Below are 23,437 nucleotides of genomic sequence, written 5' to 3'. Positions count from 1 at the left end.
TCCTACTCTGACGGAACACTTCTCACAAAAAGAACACAACGGAGCAAATATTCAAATAACAATAATTTATAAAAAAAAAAAACACCACACGAAAAGAATCAACCTGAGTGCACAACTGCAGTCACACACGTGTATTTGCTAGGGCGTGATCGGCAGGGGAGGTGGATTAACCCATGGCCATCTGATGCAAAGACAATTACAGTTAAAAGATTAACAAGTATCCTGTTCAGACTTAAGCGACATGAAAGAGCTCGGTTACCGACGAGGTTGAAAATCGACAGACAACTTCCTGTTAACAAGCATTTAACGAATGAACAATTAAACAGACACAGAGTTTGATTCGCACCTGAGGGTAGCGAATCGCCGTGGTGTTCAGACAGACAAGGGCAGAAAGGTCCTCTGCTGCGTGTGTGTGTGTGTGTGTGTGTGAGAGTGTATGTGTGCATGTGTGTATGCGTGTGTGCGTGCGTGCGTGTGTGTGTGCGAGAGAGAGCGAGAGAGAGACTTATGTGCAGCGGTAAGAATGCAGTCAGTGCGTCAGAAACACAGACTCTCCTGTTCAGAGAGGGAGCAGAACTCCCTGTGTCTCTGACCCTGCTTCACTGAGTGCTGCTCTGCTCTCTCTCACTGTGAGCACAGATTCGCCTGCTCACGTCTGTTTCAGACAGCCGGCGGCACCTGCAGGCACTGATAGGACGTGTCAGCAGAAATACATTGCGAGATGAGGACAGGTGAGCAGAATGTCTGTGCTGGGTCTTATGGGCTGAAGTGGGCCAGACTGGGCTTTGCTGTTCGCAAAAAGCACAGCGGGAGTCAGAACACTGGTTTCTATCTAAAACATAAGTGCACTTTTAAAAAGTATGATATCATAAACAGCTCCTTTTTAGACTTAGACGATTTCAAGCGTGTTACCTTCACGTTACATTACATTAATGTCAACTGTAGGTTAAGTACCTTGCCCAAGGGTACAACATTGCCCCAGCGGTGAATCGAACCAGCAGCCTTTCGCTTCTTACCACTATGCCACACTGCTACCCACTTTATTGTTATGTTACCTGAATTGCCTTATGTTACCTTAAGTTATTGTTAATTTACCTTATGTTACCTTCTTATGTTACTTTTTCCAGAGCTGAACAGAAGATAAAGAGCCTGTGTTTCCTCAGTACAGGTGAAAGGTGATAGATATGCACCTTTACACCATTTAATGACACGTGTGTTATTCCTGTGACACGGTTTACTGAGAGGGCGGGGTTGCTGTAGTGTGTGCGCTGCTGCCATTTCTGCATTGTTTAAAAGGTATTACCCTGTAACAGATCGCTTTTTCACTGTAAGTGTTCCTTTTCAGTGCTGAGCTGTAGGCACAGCTCTGGGTAGCGGAGCATTGAAGTCTAAAAAATGAAATAGAATTTTAAAAAAAGAGGAAGTCTGAGACAGAGGCTTCAGACACACCCGTGAGGCAGCGCCTCTGTGATCCGAGGCACGGGCGTGGCTGTGGGGGCATCGCAGACCAGGTGAGGCCACAGCGATGGGGGGGGGTTCGGCCTTTCGGGGGGATGGCTGCGTGTCCCGAGCCAGCGTCAGGTGACAGTGACTCCCTCGGCGTGTGTGACTCCAGCGGTGACTCCAGCGTTGGGAAAGCTGCTCTGGGCCCCAGGCTCTTGCACAACGCCGTTGTTCCCCAGACAGCTGGCTCTGCCGCGACACATTCCACCGTGACGCCAAAGCGGCTGTGACCGTGCAGCCGGGCGGCTCGCGGGGTGGCTGTCCAAACGAGGGGGGCGGGAGAGAGGCACAGGAGAGCGGGGAAAGGTAACGGCAGGAGAGAGAGGGAGAGGCCTGGCGGAGAGACACAGAGAGAGACAGACAAATTACACATTCCCCTACGAAAATATTATTAGCGGGTGCGGAAGCGCTAGTTATACTGTAGTCCTGCTCGTGGCCTCCCTGCTCAGACTGGCAGCGGGGAGAGGTCCGCATGCCTGGTCTTGTGAGGGTTGGGCTGCGCGCTGTAATCCACGCGACGCTGGCCCCGTGCCACCTGTCCCAGTGCGTGTCACAGTCACGTCCCATTCGCCCCTGCTCCCTGATCGCGCCCAGAATCACTTCTCTGTCCTCATGCCAGCGTTTTCACACTCATTTCCTTGTCAGATGCCTTTGGTGAGGGCGACTTGCGTAAGCGAGGTTTCATTTTTGTGTGTTCCCAGTTACAGCTGGACGCTTACTTTGTTCAGGTTAAGCACATTAGTAAATATTGTGACTGGTCGCACTAGAGGGAATGGAATCCACAACCCTCTGGTGATGAGTCTAATGCCAATGCCCTGCTGCTGTTCTTATCTCTTTGCTGTGGAGGCAGTTGATTGGAAGTCCTCACTGTGCTGTGCGGGTCTGCAGTGAAGCTTGTTTTTAGTAAATGAAAGGAAATGACTTGGGGGAAGCATTTCAGGGTCGCACCGTGTGATTTTCCCCTGTGGGTGTATCGCGCATTTGCGTCCCCTGTCTGGGGCGCTTTGATTAGCGGGATGGCTGGTGAGCGAGCCGCTCCCTGAGTGCAGGAAAGGCCACAGGCCTGGTTTCCGCTGTTCCACATTTCATTGTAAAGTGATGTGAAACATGGTACTTTCAGGATGTTTAACACAGCCCACATTCAGTGTGCGATCGTGCTGTTCTTTACAACACAGAAGCAGAAGGGGAAACGAAAGTCTTACGCTGTGCGTGTGTGTGTGTCTCTCTCTCTCTCTCTCTCTCTCTCTCTCTCTCTCTCTCTGTGTGTCTGTGTGTGTGTGCACGCGTATTTCTGTGTGTGTGTCTGTGTGTGTGTGTCTGTGTGTGCGTCTCTGTGTTTGTGTGTGTGTGTGTGTGTGTGTCTCTGTGTGTGTGTGTCTCTGTGCGTGTGTGTGTGTGCACGCGTATTTCTGTGTGTGTGTCTGTGTCTGTGTGTGTGTGTGTGTGTGTGTGTGTGTGTGTCTGTGTCTGTGTGTCTGTGTGTGTCTCTGTGTGTGTGTGTCTGTGTGTGTCTCTGTGTTTGTGTGTGTGTGTCTCTGTGTGTGTGTGTGTGTGTGTGTGTCCTGCAGTTCTCCTGTCCCAGCCCATAGAGAATGAGAACATGGAGGGGAAGACCCTGAAGATCACGGACTTCGGGCTGGCGCGCGAGTGGCACAAAACTACCAAGATGAGCACGGCGGGCACCTATGCCTGGATGGCACCTGAGGTCATCAAGTCCTCCACCTTCTCCAAGGGCAGCGACGTGTGGAGGTGAGCCGGGGGGCTGTCAGGAGGGTGGGGGTGAGACAGTGTGGGTGTGAGACAGGGAGGGGAAGTGTGTGGTGTCATGTTGAGGAAGTTGGGGACACGGTGTACGAACAGTGTAAGGGGCCCGTGTTCCTCCCGGTACCTGAAGAGGTGGTTCAGAACAGGTCTGGGATGGATTGAGGCTCACTCCCGCCCCCGCACTGCTGGGGAGTCATTAAGGTAACTCGGGGTGAGCCGTGCTCATTGTCATGAGTGCGCCGTGCCGGCCGCAATCACATTGTGCAGGTGATTATTCATTTGCTTAGCAGGCGGGGTGCCAGGCGTCTTGCACTGCTTATATGATTACAAGTAATTCATTTGCGATTCATAGCTGGATATTTACAAAAGCACTTTGGGCTGCAAACCTCGTTCACTGCAACGGCAGAAATCACTAACCCCCTTGAACTGAACCTGCAGCCTCCTGCTTCTGTGTCCAACCGCTGTGCCACACTGTAGAAAATAATTAGGCGCGGCCCACAGGTTGCACATGCTGTTGAATAGCGGAAGATTTGATACTGCATTACCTTTGATACAGAATGGTGTTATTGCCAGGGTAAGGTGAGGTTAATTTTAGAGGAAATGAAACGCAGCGTAGAAAGCGCATCGGAATGAAGTCTGAACTTCTTCCCTACAGAGCAGCTCCATGACAGGGACGGGGGAAGTGAGTGTCGCTGCTTCTTTGGCAGTAACGCACGTTCTGTTCTGTTGGGAAGTCTTGAGTACGTTCAGCAGTGGCATGGTTTGTGCATGTTTCAGAGTGAGCTTTAGTGTTGGGGGTGGGGGGCTGGTGATTGAATGCGAAGATGGAACCACGGGAAAGTGTTTTGTTGGATGTACTTGGCGCATAAAAGCCCCCACCCCACCCCACACATGACTGACATGATGCGTCCAACCAGACATATTCCCTGAAGTTCACTGCGAAATTTGAACACACTTGAGAAAACACTCAAGAAAACATGAAATGTATTTTAAGTCAAGATGCATGCATTGAATTAGAACAACCGATACTTTGGAGAGAGCAGCCTATGGTGGCAGTTCGCTTCAGTGCGTGAGCGTGCATCTGCCTCTCTTTTCCTTTTCTCTTCTGTGGGGTCTGACTGCATGGTTCATATTTTCTGTGCTTTGACAGATTGCCTTGTTTCAGGGTAAAAAAAAAAAAAAAAAAAAAAAAAATCCCCAAAACTTCCTGTTGCCGAGTCACAATTCACATCCCATAATTACAGTTCCTAAATAAACTTTTTGCGCTGTGAACTCTACTTAAAGGGTTCCTTAATTGAAACCGTGACTTGAACGGTCTTTGCCGTGGCTTGCTGGGGTGGTGCTGCCAGTGCCAGAGCTCCAGGTCATCTCTGTGCACAGTGTGAAATGGCTCTGAGTGGCCACACCATGCATGGTGTGTGTGTGTGTGTGCGTGTGCGCCCGCACGTCTGTGTGTGTGTGTGTGTGTGTGTGTGTGTGTGTGTGTGTGTGTGCGCGTGTGCGCCCGCACGTCTGTGTGTGTGTGTGTGTGTGTGTGTGTGTGTGTGTGTGTGTGTGTGTGTGTGTGTGTGCGTGTGCGCGCGCGTGTGCGCCCGCACGTCTGTGTGTGTGTGCGTGTGTGCGTGTGTGCGTGTGTGCGTGTGTGCGTGTGTGTGCGTGTGCGTGCGTGTGTGTGTGTGTGTGCGCCTTACTTTATGGCTTTGGGTTTGGTTTTTATGTTGTTTACGAGATATTTAAATCTCTGTGACGGCTACGTGTTTCTCTCTGAGGTTGATGTTGAAGGGAGCGGACAGAGGGCCTCGTTTGTATGTACAGTGCATGCGTGTGTGCTCACGAGGCATGTGTAGCACAGGCTGCAGTGCGTGTGTGTGTATGCTGTTCCTCTGTCTTGTGAAATAGATAGGGTGTGTGTGTTTGTGTATCCACTGTGCTGTAAGTCTCTCTTGTGTGTGTTTCTGTATTCACTGTGCTCGAACTGTCTTTTGTGTGTGTTTGTGCATCTGCTGTGTTATAAGACTCACTCGTGTGTGATTGTATTTGTGTGGTAAGACTCACTCGTGTGTGATTGTATATGTGTGGTAAGACTCACTCGTGTGATTGTATATGAGCAGTAAGACTCACTCGTGTGTGAGTGTATTTGTGTGGTAAGACTCACTCGTGTGATTGTATATGTGCGGTAAGACTCACTCGTTTGTGATTGTATATGTGCAGTAAGACTCACCTGTGTGTGATTGTATATGAGCTGTAGGATTCACTCGTACGCACTGTGCTGTAACCCTCTCTGCAGTTACGGTGTGCTGCTGTGGGAGTTGCTGACGGGAGAGGCTCCCTATAGGGGGATTGACGGGCTGGCGGTGGCCTACGGAGTGGCCGTCAACAAGCTGACTCTGCCCATCCCATCCACCTGCCCCGAGCCCTTCTCACAGCTCATGTCAGGTGAGACAAACAGCCAATCACACTGTACTCACACCTCAAACAACCAATCACAATGTACTCACACATCAAACAGCCAATCACAATGTATACTCACCTCAAACAGCCAATCACACAGTACTCACACCTCGAACAGCCAATCACAATGTATACTCACCTCAGACAGCCAATCACGCTGTACTCCCAACCTCATATAACTAATCGCCCTGTGCACTCACTGGCTTCAACACTAAACAACAGCTTTTGTGGGGGTTCCATTACTGCCAATGGAGTTTTGCACACTGCCCCCTGCTGGCACCATGGTTGTTTCTCATCGCATTGCCCCAATTATTATTTTAAGGACACTGCGGTTCTATGATTTCTTTCTTATATGCAGTGGTCAAGAGGACTTTTTCCCCTCATTGCACCTGCACAAATATTGATCTAGGTGTACATATGTCACTGTTGGAAGCGTTTCTGCAAGGCGATAAATCCGTCAGTACTCACTGACAGACCCACTTACTGCTGTTACTGCTCTTACAGACTCATAGTGTGACAGTGGACAGTGTGATAAGCTCTCTGTCACAGGTGAGATGTAGTTCAGGAGCCGTGTCACATAGAAATCTCTGTACCTCCGTCTCTGCTCTTAGAGTGAAACGCTTCCTTCTCACCTCAGCACACACATTACACCGTATACATTGGATTTATGCTATGCTATGGTATGCTATGTTATGTATTCTATGGTATGCTATGCTATGTATTCTATGCTATGCTATGTTATGTATTCTGTGCTATGCTGTGCTATGTTATGCATTCTATGGTATGCTATGTTGTGTCCTGCAGAGTGCTGGGACCAGGATCCGCACCACAGGCCCAGCTTTGCCTCCATCTTGGCTCAGCTGACGGCGCTGGAGCAGCAGGTGATGGAGGAGATGCCCCAGGACTCCTTCCACTCCCTGCAGGAGGACTGGAAACTGGAGATCCAGGACATGTTTGACGAGCTGCGAGCCAAGGAGAAGGTGGGGAGGGGGTGGGGGGGGGCATGAAGGGAGGAGGGGAGGGGAGAAGAGAGGAGAGGAGAGGAGAGGGAGGGTGAGGATTAAAGAGGGGTGAAGGGGAAAGATGCAGAGACTGTGCTGTGTGTTTGATACACTGGGCTGTAGGCTGGGTGCGCGTGTGTATGATAGATTGTCATGTACCCCGTGTGTGTGGTAGCCTGCTTTGGGCTGTGTGTATATGGTAGTCTGCTCTGAGTGATTTGTGTGTCTGTGTGTGTCTGTGTGTGTCTGTGTGTCTGTGTGTGTGTGTGTGTGTGTCTGTGTCTGTGTGTGTGTCTGTGTGTGTGTGTGTGTGTGTCTGTGTGTGTGTGTGTGTGTGTGTGTGTGTGTGTGTGTGTGTCTGTGTGTGTGTGTCTGCGTGTGTGTGTGTGTGTGTGTCTGTGTGTGTGTGTGTGTGTGTGTGTGTGTGGCTGACTCTGCCGCTGACTCTGCGCTCTCTCTGTGCTGTGGTGCAGGAGCTGCGCTCGCGGGAGGAGGAGCTGAAGCGAGCGGCTCTGGAGCAGAAGTCGCACGAGGAGTTCCTGCGGCAGCGGGAGCAGCAGCTGGCGCAGTGGGAGCAGGACGTGTTCGAGAGGGAGCTCAGCCTGCTCATCCTGCACATGAACCAGGAGAAGCCCAACGTCAAGAAGCGCAAGGGCACCTTCAAGAAGCACAAACTCAAGGGCAAGAACGGGGAGAAGATCAGCATGCCCCAGGGTAGGCCACACGGGGGCGCTGTTTCACACGAGCAGACGAACACTCTCACACGTGTCCACATGTCTACAGATTCACTCAGTCACACACACACACACACACACCGCTCAGAGCCAGCTGCCACACACACACAGCCCAGAGCAGGCTAACACACACACACACATACCCACAATCTTCACAAACTCAAATAAGCAGACATTCAAGCGCAAATTCGCTCCTCTCCCCTTGCCTTCTGGCTTGTATGTGCGTGCATATGTGTCTGTGTTGGCCCATGTATTTGCACTTTTATGTGTGAGCGTCTGCACACGTGTGCAGGTTTGTGTGTGTGTGTGTGTGTGTGTGTGTGTGTGTGTGTGTGTGCACGTGCTTGTGTGCGACTCCGTGGTTTGACCGTGGTCAGCCTGGCCCAGGTCCAGCCAAAGGGTGGTCAGCTTGTGGGGGTTAATGAGAGGGAGATCCATCCAGCCACGCCCTCTGCCTTCCTGTCAGCTGCTCGCTCCTGCTCCCGTGGCAACCAGATCCAGCCTAGAATAGCTGGCTTCCCTGTGTCCCTGCCTCCGCGCTTACTGATCTGAGGCCAGCCAGCTGTGCTGCTCTGAGCTCGTCCCTCTCCGCTCTCACAGCGGTGACTTACTGTGGCCTGTGCGGCAGCCAAGCCTCCCTCTGCAGGCCTCTGACCTTCCAGCGCACACACAGTCCGTAACTCATGCATTTATTATAAGGACAATGCTAATATTTATGCTCCTTCAGAACATCGAGTCTGAGCGCTAAATGGCACCAGAGGCTGTTTGCTGTGAATGCACTCGTATTTCAGCCTCTGCTGGAACTCCTGCCTCTGGGTAAAGTCAGAGCTGTGAGTGTTTGGGCGGCAATGTAGCATAGTGGTTATGGACCAGGGCTCACAACCAAGAACATTGCCAGTTCTGTTCCCCACAGGGGGCACTGCTGCTGTACCCTTCGGCAAGGTACTAACTCACAATCGCCTTAGTAAATATGCAGCTGTATAAGTGGATAACATTGTAAAAAACGGTAATTGATGTAAGTTGCTCTGGATAAGAGGGTCTGTTAAATGCCAGTTGTGTAATGTAATAATAGTGATGTTTGAAAATGAACACTGGTGATATACATATCAAGTCCCTTATGAGACAGATGATTCAATGCTGGGTAATCCCAACCAAACATTTTCCCTGTGTTTCCTTGTAAAAACACCCTTGAAGCTTTCTAATACAGCATGCTTGACAGAAAAGGACTATATGATTAATTTTAATGGTGATTTAAAAACTTTGTGACAGTGGATATTACACAAGTGAAAAGACCCAACCTTCAGTCTCAGCATTTTTTCGCTGTATGGAGGTTCATCTGAGGGTAGCTCATGCTTTGTGTTGTGATGTCCTGTCGGACACTGTGTGTGAGCTCTCTGTCTGGGCATCTACTTTCTGAGGGTGTGTGTGTATGTGTGTATGTGTGTGTGTGTGTGTGTGTGTGTGTGTGTGTGTATGTGTGTGTGTGTGTGTGTGTGAGTCTCTGGGTATTCTCTTTCTGAGGCTGTGTGTGTGTCTCTCCTCAGATTTCATCCATAAGATCACGGTGCAGGCGTCCCCGGGCCTGGAGAAGAGGAAGAACTCCCCTGACCTGGGCTCTGGGTCCTCCCCCTCCTTCGGCCCCAGATTCCGGGCTATCCAGCGTAAGTCCTGCCCCCTCCTCTCCCCCCCATGACTCACACTGTCCTCCTTCCCTGTCCTCCATAGGTCCTCCCTGTAACCCTCACTCCATTCTCTCCTGCACACACACTCATACCCTTACACACACATACATCAGTATGCACACAGACACCCATAGACACATACACACACAGACATCTGACAGACACATGCGTACACACAAACACATGCATATGTACATATATACATACATACATACATACATGTAGATTATATATATATTAATAAATCCTCATTCCTTCCTTTCTCAGCTGAGTCTTGCCAGAGTCTTACTCAGTCAGACTATCCCATGCCTCATGTTTGCTTGTCCTCCTGATGATTTTTTTGTTGTATGCATGTTTTTTTTTCAACCAGGTGGGGGAGCTCTTGCTTTACCTTTAAAGCAGAAAAACAACTAATTGTGGCTGTTTTGGCATGCAAACAGTGTTCATACTTTTAATGTTTTATTCATTTGTTACCCAGTTACTCTTCTAGGCTGTCACAGAAATTGAACATTGACAATGTAGCTGCATGGGTTTGCAGGGGAAATGCTACACAGATGGCTATTTACTGTATCTTCAAGGGTCTGAGCAGCTCCTGACATCACTGTGAATTTTTGCATTTTCTGTGTGGTAGGAAGGAAATAGTCTTCACCGAGCACACTCTGGTTCAACAGATACCGCCTTTCATTTGAAGAGAGAAAACCTCTTCCTCCTCGTTCCTCAGTGGTCATCCCTGCCTTTATTGTTAGGCCTGATAAAGCTAATATCGAGATTATCGCTACTTTTTCTTAAAAAGTACCGTGCGTGTGTAGGAGAGGTGTCCGTTTCATATGAGGAAGACCCGTCTGGCTGAAAGCAGACCCATCAGGATGAAGCAACCAAGCTCAAATTGTTACAAGTAACAACTTGAAAATCACGTTGTTGCTCTGTATTTTTTGTGTTTGGGTAGACGGTACAGGTCCAGCTGAAACCCGTTTGGGACAGGGAAGGTGAAACGCCTTACATAATGCACACGTCTGTTGCAACATACGTGTGCTTATTCATTGGCGTTTCACCGACAATTCATGGAAAGTACAGCAACAAAAAAAACTTTTAATTGATGTAAGTCGCTCTGTTTAAGATCGTCTGCTAAATGGCAGTAATGTAATGTAAATGTAATGTAAGTGGCACTGTTCCGCCCACCTTGGCACGCAGAGTAAGGTATCTCCAGAGCGTCAGACAGACAGAAAGAGGTTAATTATGAGAGCATGCTCTCAGGATTAACCCCTTCTGTACTGATGAGAGCAGGTGATGTGCTTTAGTGAAGGCTATATGTCTGCCATAAATGAGTTGGGGCGGCAGTGTAGCGTAATGGTTAAGGAGCAGGACTCGTAACCGGAAGGTTGTTGGTGTGATTCCCTGCTGGAGCGCCGCGCTGTGTTGGATGTGAGCAGCACGCTTGCGGCTGTACCGGATTTGGTTTTGGTTTGGTGATTTGGAATGCTTCTTCCCTTCAGGGCCGTGCTGCCCGGCAAACAGAACCATCCTGGGACGTGAAACACCTTAATAAATCACTGCATTGTTTCGTCCTGTTTTTGTGTCTGGCGTCCTCCTGCAGGCACTGATAAAATAATCAGCTTGCTGTTAAATATATTTAGCAGTTATTCCGCATGTCTGCATCATTTCTGTTTAGTTCCAAGCAAAGCGGTAAGGACTTAAAGTGGTTAGGACAGTCTAGCATAGGGAAATGTGAGCGCTGTTGCCTGAATTTGCCTGTAATAACCGGGACTGTAGGTGAGCAAGGCGAGCCATGATTTTCCATGATGTGCAAGACCAGGCCTGTGTCGTCTCTGCCTCAGAGAGAACAGCGGGGGTCAGAGCTGCACAGCCAGGGGCTCTGTCCCTGACCAACAACCCGAGGCTGGTTGCTGGGCGTGACGTAGAGGACCGGGAGGCACAGAAAGTGGAGAGAGGCTCCTGAGATCAGTACACCAGCAGCAGCAGCGTGTAGAATCACACATTGTAGCCTCTGGTGCGAATGGATACGCACATACAGTAATACATATGTAATGTGTGAGCACGTGCCATTCACATCTCTGGCATGAATTTTGCCATAGAGTTTAGGGAGGTGTTTTAACATCTCTGTCAGAATGTGTAGTAGGTTGCCCGCCCACATTTGTTTATTTTTATTAGGGGTGTGTGTGTGTGTGTGTGTGAGGCCTCATGCATGTGACCATATATGTGTTTCAGTTTAAACACTGGAGATCTCTGTTTCTCTCTTTGTCTCTCCCTCTCTCTCTCTCTCTCTCTCTCCTTTCTGTATCTCCCACTCTCCCCCCTCCCTCTTGCTCTCTCCCCCCTGCATCTCCCTCTCTTCCCCTCTCTCTCTCTCTGTATCTTTCTTTTACACTCGCTCTCTCTCTCTCTCTCTCCCCCCCCTCTCTTTCTCTCTGTATCTCTCTGTCTCTTACGCTCACTCTCTCTCACTCTCCCTCTCTCTCTTTCTCTCTTCCTCTCCCTCTCCTGCTGCCTCTGCCTCTGCATCTCCCTCTCTCCCTCTCTCTCTCTGCCCCTTCCCCCCTTCTCACTCTCTCCCCTCTTTCTGTCTCCCCCCCCCCCCCCCCCCCCCCACCTCCAGTCAGCCCAAGTCAGAACAGCAGGGCGTTTGGCCTGAGCTCAGTGTGGCCCCTTGAACCCCCCCTGCCCAGCCGGCAGCCCAACGGGGAGCGACGGATCAGGCCCCACTGGACCCCTCAGAGCCCCAAAAGTCCCAAAGTCCTGCGCCTCAGTTCCCAGGAGAACAGGTACGACCCCCCCAAAAAAAAACCTCTCCGTCTGCTATTTCAAAAATCCTCTCTACTGCTACACCACAGTGATTCTGTTTCTCCACTCCACTGGTACACCAGACTAATATTGATTTTCTATGCAGGGTCTGAAAGTGTTCACAGCTGTTTTTGCCATGTGTCCGTCTGTCTGTGGATCTTTGTGTGTGTGTGTGTGTGTGTGTGTGTGTGTGTTTCAGTCTCTCCATGAGAGCCAAACTCCTGGAAACGGACAGCAGTGAGAACGGGCATTTGCAGACAGATTTTGAAGAGTACAGACCCTCCACACCACAGTCCACCCAAAATGGTAACCACTGTACACACACATCCTACATACACGCTACATACACGCTACACATGCGCTACACACATCCTACATACATGCTACACATGCGCTACACACATCCTACATACATGCTACACACGTGCTACACACATCCTACATACATGCTACACACACGCTACACACATCCTACACACACCTGCGCTGACTTTCCACACCACGTAAATAATTGATAATAATATAATCATAAATTAACCAGTGGCTGACCCTGTGCTAATTGCTGCATTTTTCACATCTTCCATCTAAAACAGTACAATAGAGACGAATGCACCCAGGTCTATTTGCTGAATGTATTTCAATTCACTGCGCTAGTTTTTGCAATCACCGGTTCAGGAATGTTTTTCTGAGTTTATTTGTGCAGCTGAAAGGACTGCAGACATTAGTATGGCCGGTGTGTGAGTGTGGATGTCCCTCTGTCTGCCAGGCTTCTCTGTGAGGGAGTTCCCCAAGACTGCTCTACCTCAGGGGGATTCTGGCAGTGAAGAAGGGGGATCCCCAGCGGGCTCACCCAGGCCCGAGCGAGGCGTGGGCGGAGCCATTAAGGTCACCCACAGGGCTCTTCTGGGTGGAGCCTCCCTGCTGGCCTCCGTCGCGTTGGGCCGGTGCATCGAGGCCCCGCCCAAAGTGCCGCCCCGGTCCCACCCCTCGAAAATGGACACGGAGCAACCCCCCAGGCCCGAAACCCCACCCGCAGACCCCCCCGTGGTGGACGACCTCATCACCTTCTCCCACTCTGACCCCGTCCCCCAGCCCCTCCTTGATTTGACCCTGCACCGCCTCGAGAGCTGCCCCATGCCCCTCACCCCCCCGCCCCCCAACCCTCGTGAGCGGCACTGCCCGGAGCCCCTCCGGCACAGCCCGGGGGAGTGGGCGCCCCACACCAATGGGGAGCCCCCCTCCGACCCCTGGGGGGCAGGACCAGACAAGAGGAGGCGTTCCAGCCACAGTCAGCTGGCCTCACAGCTGGGTGAGGGTGCATTTTAAAGTTATTACACTGTACACTGTCAGCATTGTAACACTATTACCCTGTACACAGTCAGCATTGTAACATTATTACACTGTACACAGTCAGCATTGTAACATTATTACACTGTACACAGCATTGTAACATTATTACACTGTACACAGTCAGCATTGTAACATTATTACACTGTACACAGCATTGTAACATTATTACACTGTACACAGTCATAATTGTAACGTTATTACACCGTACACAGTCAGCATTGTAACATTATTACACTGTATACCATCAGCATTGTAATATTATTACACTGTACACAGTCATAATTGTAACGTTATTACACTGTACACAGTCAGCATTGTAACATTATTACACTGTATACCATCAGCATTGTAATATTATTACACTGTATACTGTCACAGTAACATAGATGGTAGATATAGATAGATAATGATGGATTTAACCATGTGGTCCAAGTTATAGTGGCAGTGTGGGATGGTGGTAATTTGATTCCCTGCTGGGGCACTGCTGTTTTATTCGTGGGCAGGGTGGTTAACCCAGACATGCCTCAGTAACTATCCAGAAAAGTAAGAAGCTGTAACCTATATGCTGTATAGTCGTTACCTATGTATGAAGTTGTAACTTACGTAAGTTGCTCTGGATAAGAGTGTCTGCTAAATGAAAATAATGTAATGTAATGCATAGACTTAGTCCAGTCTTGCTTGAGTGGTGGTCTGGAATAGAATTCATTATCACCCAAGTGAAGTTATCCGAAACTGCCCTGTACCCAGCCTCTGGACATCCTCCCCAGCTTCCCCGTCTCCGACTGCAGTTCTGTTTGTAACCACTTCAGGGTATGCTCAGAAAGTCAAGCCCTGATTGGTTCTAATTGTTTGTTTATGGCCTCCCACCGCACCCCCTTGGGCCAATGGTAGCGTGTGTTTACCGCTTCCTGAGGTGTTCTGGAGCTGGGCAGTCTGCCAGGGACTGACAGAAGCTCCCTGCTGTAGCACAAACTCTACAGATGTCCAGATCCATATCACCTCAGAGCAGTGATGCCATTCTGATGAATTCATTTTATTCAGTGAAATCATATTAGAAGCAGTCGTAAAGCCCCACATACCAAACCTGTGCCACTCCATGGCCTCACTTGGGTGTTTTTCACCCCTCCTTTTCATTAATTTTTTGAAGAAATTGCTATGATTATATAAGGGGAGGGCACTGTGTATACTTGGTTATTAGCTGTAAGCACAGTGTAAATCTGCAGATCCTGCTGTAGATACTGTGGATTGTTGCCCCTTGAATTGTACCAGAGGCTGATGGGAGCTGTAGTCCAGAACTGGAGCCAAGTTACATTATTGTCATTTAGCAGACTCGAGAGTCACTAGAGAGTGACTTACATACAGTAGATTACAATTTTATCCATTTATACAGTTGGTTATTTACTGAGGCGGTTAAGGAACTTTCAGTTACGAGCCCTGCCCCTTACCACTGCAGCACACTGAGTTATCCACCTCTTCAGGACAGTCCAGATTAACCCCTGCCTATCCCCCCTCCTATTGCAGTTCTGGACCTCCCGATTTGCTCGCAGGACAGCCCAGATCGGGACAGCCTGACCCCGCCCCCTTTCGCCCTCTTCCCCGACCCGCGGCTCTGGAGCCCCAAGACGCGGCGGCTGGAGGTGAACGTGATCCCGCGGCCCCGCCCATCCCCCGTCCGCCCCCGCATCGACCCCTGGAGCTTCATCTCCGCCGGGGGAGGGGGCCGGGGGGTGGGACGAAACTCGGACAAGGCCGGGGGTCCGCTCTGTCACCCCCTGGGCCACCAGCCCTCCCCGACTAACCCCTTCACGAACTGCGACCCTTTCCCCACCCCAGACTGCGACCCGTTCGCCCAAAGGGCGGACCCCTTCAGCAGCCCGGAGCCTCCCTCACCCTTCGACCCCTTCTGTGCCCCCTTCCGTGCCTCCCGCTCCGCCCCCTGCTCCACCAACGTCAGCCCTTCCCTGTCTGCCCTCAGGGTGCCACCGCTGTCCCCCGCCGACGCCCCCCTGGTGGACCTGGGCTGGAGGAGGGGCAGCCCGCCCCTCGACGCCAAAGACAAGCGGGAGCCTGGGAGAGCCTTGCTAACAGGCCTCAGCCCCTGGAGGTCCCCGACGCAGCTCGCCAATGACAGGTTCTGAGGGACCGCCCCCTTTCTGGAGGGAAACCGCAGTGACGGGTTGGACACTGACGCGGGGATGGGGGGATTGGGTGGGGTGGGGGCGGCGCTGCCATGGTTCTCTGCCACTCCCAAATCCTCCGAAATGCACATACACCCCACTGGAGACTTCCCGTAGGAGACAGGCCCACACAGCCCCGTTACTGCCCCCTAATGGCAGTGCCTCATCACTGTTTTTAAAGTGGAAATAACCTTCAGCTACTGGAGCTCTGAGGCTGGGGACAGGGCTGAATGGAGCAGAAGCGCAGAAACTGGTCCACTTTCCAATGTGAAGAGCGTTCTCACCTGGTCCTGGTCGAGGTCTGAGGGGACCCCCAGAGCTGACCACAGGATAGAGGCCCCGGTGCCTCCTTCTCCTCCACCACCCCCCCATCCCCCACCCCCACCCCCCTGCCTCTCTGCTGCACACGTCAGAATGACACGCCTCTGGTTGCTGCGCTCGTCTCTGTGGAGGTGTGCCGAACCTGCAGCGCGTTGTTCTGAGGAATTTGCCTTGCTTTAGAGTTTTTCCCTCTTTAAAAGGTTTCCTGGTCTTTGGCGTACTGTGGGATGTAACATTAAACTATCAGGTGCTTTAAGGCTGAGTGAGGTGAAAGTGGCGCCCCCTTGGTGTCCTCGTAGCACTCTTTCACAGGCCCTGGGCGGGTGCTGCCCTGGGGAGCCGTACGGTCTGCCTCGGCTCGCTAATGTTTAACGGAAGCCGTTATTTGGAATGGGGGTCAGCGCGCTGGTTGTTGCAGAGGTAACACAGTTGCTTATTGGAAGGTAGCTGTAAATCTTACACCCCGAGGAGCTGCCTGTCCTTAACCTGTGGCCACATGCTTCTGACTCTGTTATTGCGCTGAGATGAGGGAGCTCATATTTTTTGGCTGCAGAGGCAGTATCGCTCCGGGTCAAATGTGTTGCAATCTCGAGAAGTTCACCTAACGTTGGGCTGTTAAATGAGAGATCACCTGTGCTTGACTCGGATGTCATAGCTTAATCTGCCTATATAATTCATGCTTGAAATTAATTTTTTGTCTGAGAAGTAAAATTGTTCCTGGGTTTATTTTTAAGCTATTTTTCAATATCTCACTGGATGCATCAAGCATCCAAGTAGATGACCTCAAGAAGTCTGATTGAATTGATCAGTTGGCAAATTGATCATTGGTAAATGGGTCTGATCAAACACCTTCCCTCAGATAATCATTTTCTTTGAAAAACAATCCTTCATGCCCCTGAAAATAACATTCCTATAACGGTCAGTAAACGACACACTGTGAGAATCCATTTATACGAGGAAGGATTAGTGCTTGCTTTCAGGGTGGTGACCCCCCCGTGCTTGTGCTTGTGACAGGGAAGGTGGCGGGGGACGAGCCGTGTATCGATGACTGAGAAGCAGGAAATAAGAAATAACCTCGCACATTCTAGTAATGCCAAAGAGAGCGCTTGCTCCGGTCCGCTGCAGGCCCGCAGGGTCACAGGACACTTCTGCTCCCGATCCATACCTGGAAAGTAGGGGGTCTCCAGCCCTCGATGATGGGTTTTGTCCAATCCCATTTGGACACCTTCACAGACCTTGTTGGTGGAAATCCAGCATGTCTCTGGCCCAGTCAGCTGACCAATGTTGCCACGCTGTGCAGAAGATCCCTCACTTCTGATGCGTGCAGTGACAGGCAGCTGTAACTGCAGGCAGGGCAGAACCTTACTGAGAAGCATGTAGAAGAGCTCATGTCCGCAGCAGCCAGAGAAGCAGGTGACCAGTTAACATTGTTATTATCCACATCACTGTACAGTGCTGGTTCTCATTCAACAGAAGTAGAGAAATCTACGAAAAAAAAGTGGTTTTCAAAAATAATCATGAGATATGACAAGCCGGGGTGTTAAAGAAGGACTTCATCATTAGTCTTCATCACAGCTTCTTTCTGTCTCAGATCAGGCTAGCCCCTCTGCCACCCTGACCCTCTCCATCCGCCACTGAACTGCTGACTGGCTGTTTCTTAACCAGTAGCTTCACCCTGTCTATGCCCAATTAGTGCTTTGTGCATGTACTGTACTGTACTTTGTTTCAGAAATCTGCAGAGTCTAACCTGATTCTCAGCTGATTCTCATTGCAGGGGTGCAAGGGATTCTGGGTATTGTAGGTTTACTGTTCATGCAGGGCAGTAGAGGACTCTGGGTTTTGTAAGCTGACTTGGCACCGAGCAGAGCAGGACATAGTGTTTTGTAGTGCTGCAGGGCTTGCTCATAAGATCCACTGAGGGCAGCTGAATTGGTCGCGACTCCTGGATTCGTCCCCTTGCCGACATTAGGTCGTCATGAAGTAATTTAGGTCATAATGTTCATTATCTATCCCCCTGTTGTCTTTGAGATCTCACCTCATCATCACTACTGGCAGCCCAAAAGGTGAACTTCACATCCATGTTTGCTTGGCCTGAGAACACTCAACCGAAGAACACGCAGGCTGTAAACTGGAGCGTGTTGCTCCTGTCCCCTGTGACAAACCCAGCCTTGTGGGTCTCCCTCTGAGGGAGAAAACGGCTCCCTCTTGACAGGAATATGTTACTGTGACTTGGTATCCGTTTGGGTGATGCCTTTATTGTCTGTGACGGAGGGCTGCAGTGATCAAAGCACCCAGCATTGACAATCGCCCGGAAGGTGCAGTGCAATTAAATCTGCCTTTGTTTTTAATGCCAAAGATAAATGCCGGCCGAGATTCCTCTTGAAGCGTGGTAGCCTCCCATTTTCACTTTGAAGGATCAGGGAGAGATGGAGAACAGCATCACAGAGGAGGCTTTTTGTTAAGCAGGTCTATGTGAAACCTTAAGCCTTCTCAATGCAATGCGTCTTAGTCTGCATGAGGGCACAGTCCCTCTAAATAGCTGCAGAAGACTGTGTCGGGAAGCCCTTTATCAGCCCTTTATCAGAAGAAATGTCATACGCTGATTTCCACAATTAATACTTCACTAATTTAGGATAAGGATAAGATCTGAAAGAACACCTACCTCATTCACAGTGCAGTGTCCTTTCTATAGATATAGTTTTTCCACCAAAACCCACGTACGTGGTTTGTGGCCACCTGTTCAGGCTTTCAGTGTGCTGCCCATCGTTTGAAGTCGATGGGGCCGGTTGACGGTGGGGCCGGTTGACGTGGTGACAGGGTGCTGGAACGCGGCAAGGGGAGATAAGGCGGCTGCTCCGAGCGTTCGATCCCGAGCCATCAGTGTAAATCGGGCCGATGAGTCGCCGGCGGGGCGGCGGAAACGGCGGGTTCAGGGCCAGGAAAGCGTCAGGGCCGCGGAGATCATCTCCTGCTTATTAAATACAAACAGCGCATCCCTCACCGGGGAGCACTCAGGGTTGTGAGCACCGCGTCAGCCGCTAACACAGTTAAAAGGGGTAACCGTATAAAAATCAGTCACGCCAATAGCTACAGCCATTACACCTCTCTGTTTTGGCATTGTTAGCATAGATTTCAAATCAGTCTCACTCCACTGGTTCCCTCAGCCCTCCCTTTTATGACATGACACTTTGTATTAATTATTCAGTGGTCTGGAGTAAATTGATGGTCGGCAACATTGCTTTGTTGTTTGGCCCTAATAAAACACACCCATTGCTCGCTGAAGTCCAGTGTACCCTGGAATCATGAGGTCATACCAGCGTGATGTCACAATGCAACGTCAGGACCGTTCCACCACCGATGCGTTTCGTCCTAGCTGTAACAGTTCATTTGTTCCTGTTATTTTCTGAAGAAGTTGCTGGAGGAGAAATTTTTTCATTTCCGTAGGAAAGACCAAGAGTGTTTCAAAAAATTAAAACCCAGGAGAAGTGTTTGTCTGGGTGTATGGAGAGTGCAGCAGGTAGATTGTCCTTAGATAGATATTCTAATCATGCCAGATATGTCACTCTGTCTCCTCACTTCTCAGCTTCATCAGATTCTCACACATGCCCCGAACAATATGTAATGACTTCTGTGCAAGGACACCAATCAGTTTCCAAGACAACCGCTGGGTATTAGCATACCGCGCTTGCATAAGGCAAGTGCTTCATCAGTAAAACAGCCCTGTAACAGCGCACTTTTTGGGCGTATTTTGCATTTCCCTGTTTTTTAGGGACCAATCTTCAGTGCCTGGGTACCTTTTTATGTCAGACAATAATCAAACGGAGCAAGGCGAAAAATCACATGGGGTGGAGCGGGGAGGGGGGAGGGGGATGGGGGGAGGTGGGGTTGTCGCTGCGGGCCTTTAGTGTTTGTTCAGTCACTGCTACTTGAATCAATGTCATTTGATGCAATTTCATAAATAAAACATGACATTAGTTTTTTGCAGTATCCAGTTTGCAGGATTGTGATGTGCTGGGACAGTGTGGAAAGAAGCATTGAGTCTCCTGTTCTCTTCAGCATATTCTTAGCTATACAGTAAAGAAGATACAGTGTTAAGAGCAGACCATCACATGTGTCGGTTAGCATTTCACTGGAAATGATGCTAAGCAGGTGCAGAACTGTTTGAGAAAGCAAATATTGTTAAAAAAGTGGCCTTTATACACTGGATGAAAAGATTTACTTGGACAAGAGATACATTCCATGTAAGGATGCTTGATTGCTTTTGAACTGGGCAACTTTGCTTTGTATTAAGTCTTCACTGGAGTTTTAAAGGCAAATTTGGATGCTTGTGGGGGGGCGAAACTCGCAGGCCCTGTCATCGGTGTTCAAACACAAAGTGCCTCTGGTTGTTAGGCGCACATTTCAGAATGAGGAGCATCGTGAAATGGGCCAGTTCCTGTTTTGGGAGGACATTGATTGTCATGTGTACTGTGTGAGAATCGCAAGACAAAAGGAACACTTGTCCCCCGCAGGCATCCATACTTAAAATGTATGCTCGTGAGACGTTGATCTACCAAGACAGAGAGGGGAGGCCCTACGCTGCTGCCAATCAGTGGTGAGCCAATGGGCTCACAATGTGAAGAGCATTACTTGAAAAGAACTGACCAATTGGAGCTGACCTTTTCTTTCAAGTGAAAAAAATTCGACCAATCAGGCAGACGTACACAGAGTAGCCTTGTGTGGAAAAAGCATGTCTAATGCAATTAAATAGAAATTGGTTCCAGACTGTTAAACTGATAGAGGGCAGGCTGTGGTTAGTTGTTTTTCCCCCACGTAAGGCCCATCACATGTACATATGATGGCAGCCATATGCATTATCTGAGCTCTCTCTTGGTGGAACACCTGCTTGCTTTTTTTTGTTTGTGAAAGGTTCTTCTGTTGAATTTATTTCATATTTAAGCATAGGCTATATAAAGAATATTATGTTTCATTTTCTCAGAGCCCGGATAAATAACTTCCAGACTTTTGTTTTCTTGCCTGTATGAATAAAACATTGAGCGCCGGGTTTTTGAGGAATGCCTGTATGGTCGCATCTTGTTTTTCTGTTTGTGAAATCTCGCACTGGGCTGGGCCTAATCTGCTCTGTTTGTGTGGGTCTGAACATGTGTGTGTGTGTGTGTGTGTGTGTGTGTGTGTGTGTGTGTGTGTCTGTTTCAAATACCTTTATGGGGTTTAACCTGTGGAATATAAGAAAAAAAAAACAACACAAAAAGAGACCAAATAAAATTTAACACAATCCAGAAATCTAGTTTAATCTCATTTATTTCATTTTCATTTTCTTTTTTTTTTTTTTTTGAAAACGTAAAACAGCATATCCTTAGCATTGCTAATGAAGTATGGATGTATTTATCATACCAACGGGAATGGTAATCAAAATATAAAATGTCAGCTGAGGGGCGCTTACCATGTTCATAATAATTTCTGGTTGTACATTTTTTCTTTTTTTCTTTTTTGACTTTGCAGACGATCTTATGAACTTTTTACATGGTGTCTGTGCAGCTGGATGTTTATTGAGGCAGTTTGGGTTAATTAACAACAGTGGGCATCAAACCTATAACCCTGTGTAATGGAACAGTTTGCATTCAACTCAGGTGAATAGATCACCTGGCATCACTGTGATCCAATCTTGAATTACAGGGGCACCTTTAAACCTCTTTGGACCTACTACAGCACTTCATAATAAGGAACGGGTCATTGAGAACTTTTGTCTGTCGTAAGCTGAGATAGGCTGGTTATGGTTCGTTTAACGGATTGCTTTTGTTTTTTCGGAACTGTGAACACTCAGTGGCATGTCAGTTAGCGAGCAGACAGGGGTTTTTCAGGGACAGCGCTAGGTGATGACAGGCGGGGCGGGCACATGAGCGTGACAGGGGTGCGGGCAGACTCGTGTTCAGCACAGATCACTGAACACGCCCTGTCAGCGGGTTGCCGCGGTGACATGTTGTGTTCAGGAAGATGGAAGAGAGTCTTTGCATTCTGAATGTGACGCTGCAGCATTTGAAGAAGAAGGAGGAGAGAAAAAACAAAACAGGAACGCCCAGATATTTCAATGCAGGCCATAATTTGTGTGTATGTCTTTTTACTGAAAATACTGTTAGTGGTTTTGAGACAAGGCAACTCACAATTGTATGGTACAGTATGTTTACTTTAAGTGTGCTGTGTGGCTGATTATTACAATTATCTGAATAATGCAAAGCCTGTAAGTGCGTCTAAGCTGTCCCTGTGAAGCACTTTTTTAACACGACAAACGAAGATAATGGAAAAAAGCAAGTGATTTATGAAATAATTATGATGCTTGCTTTTCGAATGAAATATTAGACACTGTTTTACAATACAGAATGTGTGTCTCCTATGGTTTTGTGATGAATCTTGTTTGAAATGTCATTGAGAAAGAAACTCCCTTGGCCATGTTGCAGGGCAGAACTGGACGCGAGTAATTAGCCTTGCTCTGTGTGTGTGACTGTAGACCACTGCTTGATCTATGTGGGTGGATATTCAGGTGCGCATGCGTTTTAATCATTGCATTGGTCCCACACAGCCAAGTGCACATAAATAGCTGTCAGGAAACGACACACTGAGAACTGTGCCCTCAGAAAAAATGTCTGCAGTAGACCCTTTATGTTATAAAAGATAATTTCACAAACCTTGTCATTAATATGTTCAGTTCTAATCGCGTAAGAATACGGAAGGAGTGTGCCGTTTCCCTTGAATCACTGCAGATAGTAACTGCGACAGAACTCTGTTTAAATTCTACTCATTTCCTTCAATTGATTCATTTGTGCCTTCATTTTTTGGAGGAAAAGTGTTCACTGTTCAGCTGGAAAATATTCTCTTTTCCCTCAAATAGTGCCTGATATTGTTGCAAAAAACAGACGAGCCAAAACTTCAAATGTTATTTAGAAATGATTTGCTCATTTTTGCTATGCATTTATAAGATAAAAGGACTTGACATTTCTAGTTTGTGCAACTTTATTTGAATCATCCATTCACTGGGTGAATGTTGCACATCTTTCCACGAACGTCATAGGTCTAAATGTACAGATTCAACAAAGCGTGGGCCAATTGATTGCTGTTCAGTCTCCCTGGATGCGCCCACGTCCAGCCATACCCTAGCCCCCCCCCCTCCCCCACCAGTCACACCATGCACCAAATTCAAGACCATGGTGCTCAGTGGGCTGACCACTCAAGAGCACAGATGATCAGGAGACACCACACACCAGCATGAACTCCTTGGTCACCAGGTAATTACTGCCTGCAGAAGCCATACATCTTAAACCTGGCTTTTTACCTCTCTGGTGCCCCCAGTGGTGGGATGAGCAATTTCAGCAACAATCAGAACTGGAATAATTGCTGTTGATCTCCTGCTACTGCTTCGTCAAAACCCACCTATTCACCTATTCTTGGTTCCCTGGAACCCAGCCGTATAATACGCCTAGATCCCAGCACCTTAAGATCCCTTACCCAGAGTGAAATCTGATCTAGTGTTATGATGCAATGTGTATTCTAATGTTGATGTCACTCTAATGGTTGCTCCGATGGTTGCCCTTATTGTTTGTTGCTAGGCAATTTCTAGGAGATGAGATTAAAAAAGATCAAAGTAAAAATCATTTTAACTG

At 48.8% G+C, this 23,437-nt stretch overlaps 1 protein-coding gene across 1 annotated transcript in view; it reads left to right on the top strand.

The window, feature by feature from the left end:
- The window catches only part of LOC118790820 (mitogen-activated protein kinase kinase kinase 11), a 29,288-nt gene extending 13,419 nt beyond the window's left edge, over positions 1-15,869 (top strand). The window contains exons 2-10 of the mRNA XM_036547893.1: positions 3,072-3,252; positions 5,555-5,703; positions 6,523-6,698; positions 7,193-7,433; positions 8,998-9,114; positions 11,750-11,915; positions 12,134-12,240; positions 12,701-13,243; positions 14,806-15,869. Of these exons, the coding sequence (XP_036403786.1) occupies positions 3,072-3,252; positions 5,555-5,703; positions 6,523-6,698; positions 7,193-7,433; positions 8,998-9,114; positions 11,750-11,915; positions 12,134-12,240; positions 12,701-13,243; positions 14,806-15,422 (2,297 nt within the window). The 3' untranslated portion in view covers positions 15,423-15,869. The remainder of the gene's footprint in view (positions 1-3,071; positions 3,253-5,554; positions 5,704-6,522; positions 6,699-7,192; positions 7,434-8,997; positions 9,115-11,749; positions 11,916-12,133; positions 12,241-12,700; positions 13,244-14,805) is intronic.
- Positions 15,870-23,437: the final 7,568 nt, after the last annotated feature.

Source organism: Megalops cyprinoides, chromosome 16, assembly GCF_013368585.1.
Source record: "Megalops cyprinoides isolate fMegCyp1 chromosome 16, fMegCyp1.pri, whole genome shotgun sequence".
Taxonomy (NCBI): Eukaryota; Metazoa; Chordata; class Actinopteri; order Elopiformes; family Megalopidae; genus Megalops; species Megalops cyprinoides.
This window is presented reverse-complemented; position numbering and strand designations above follow the sequence as displayed.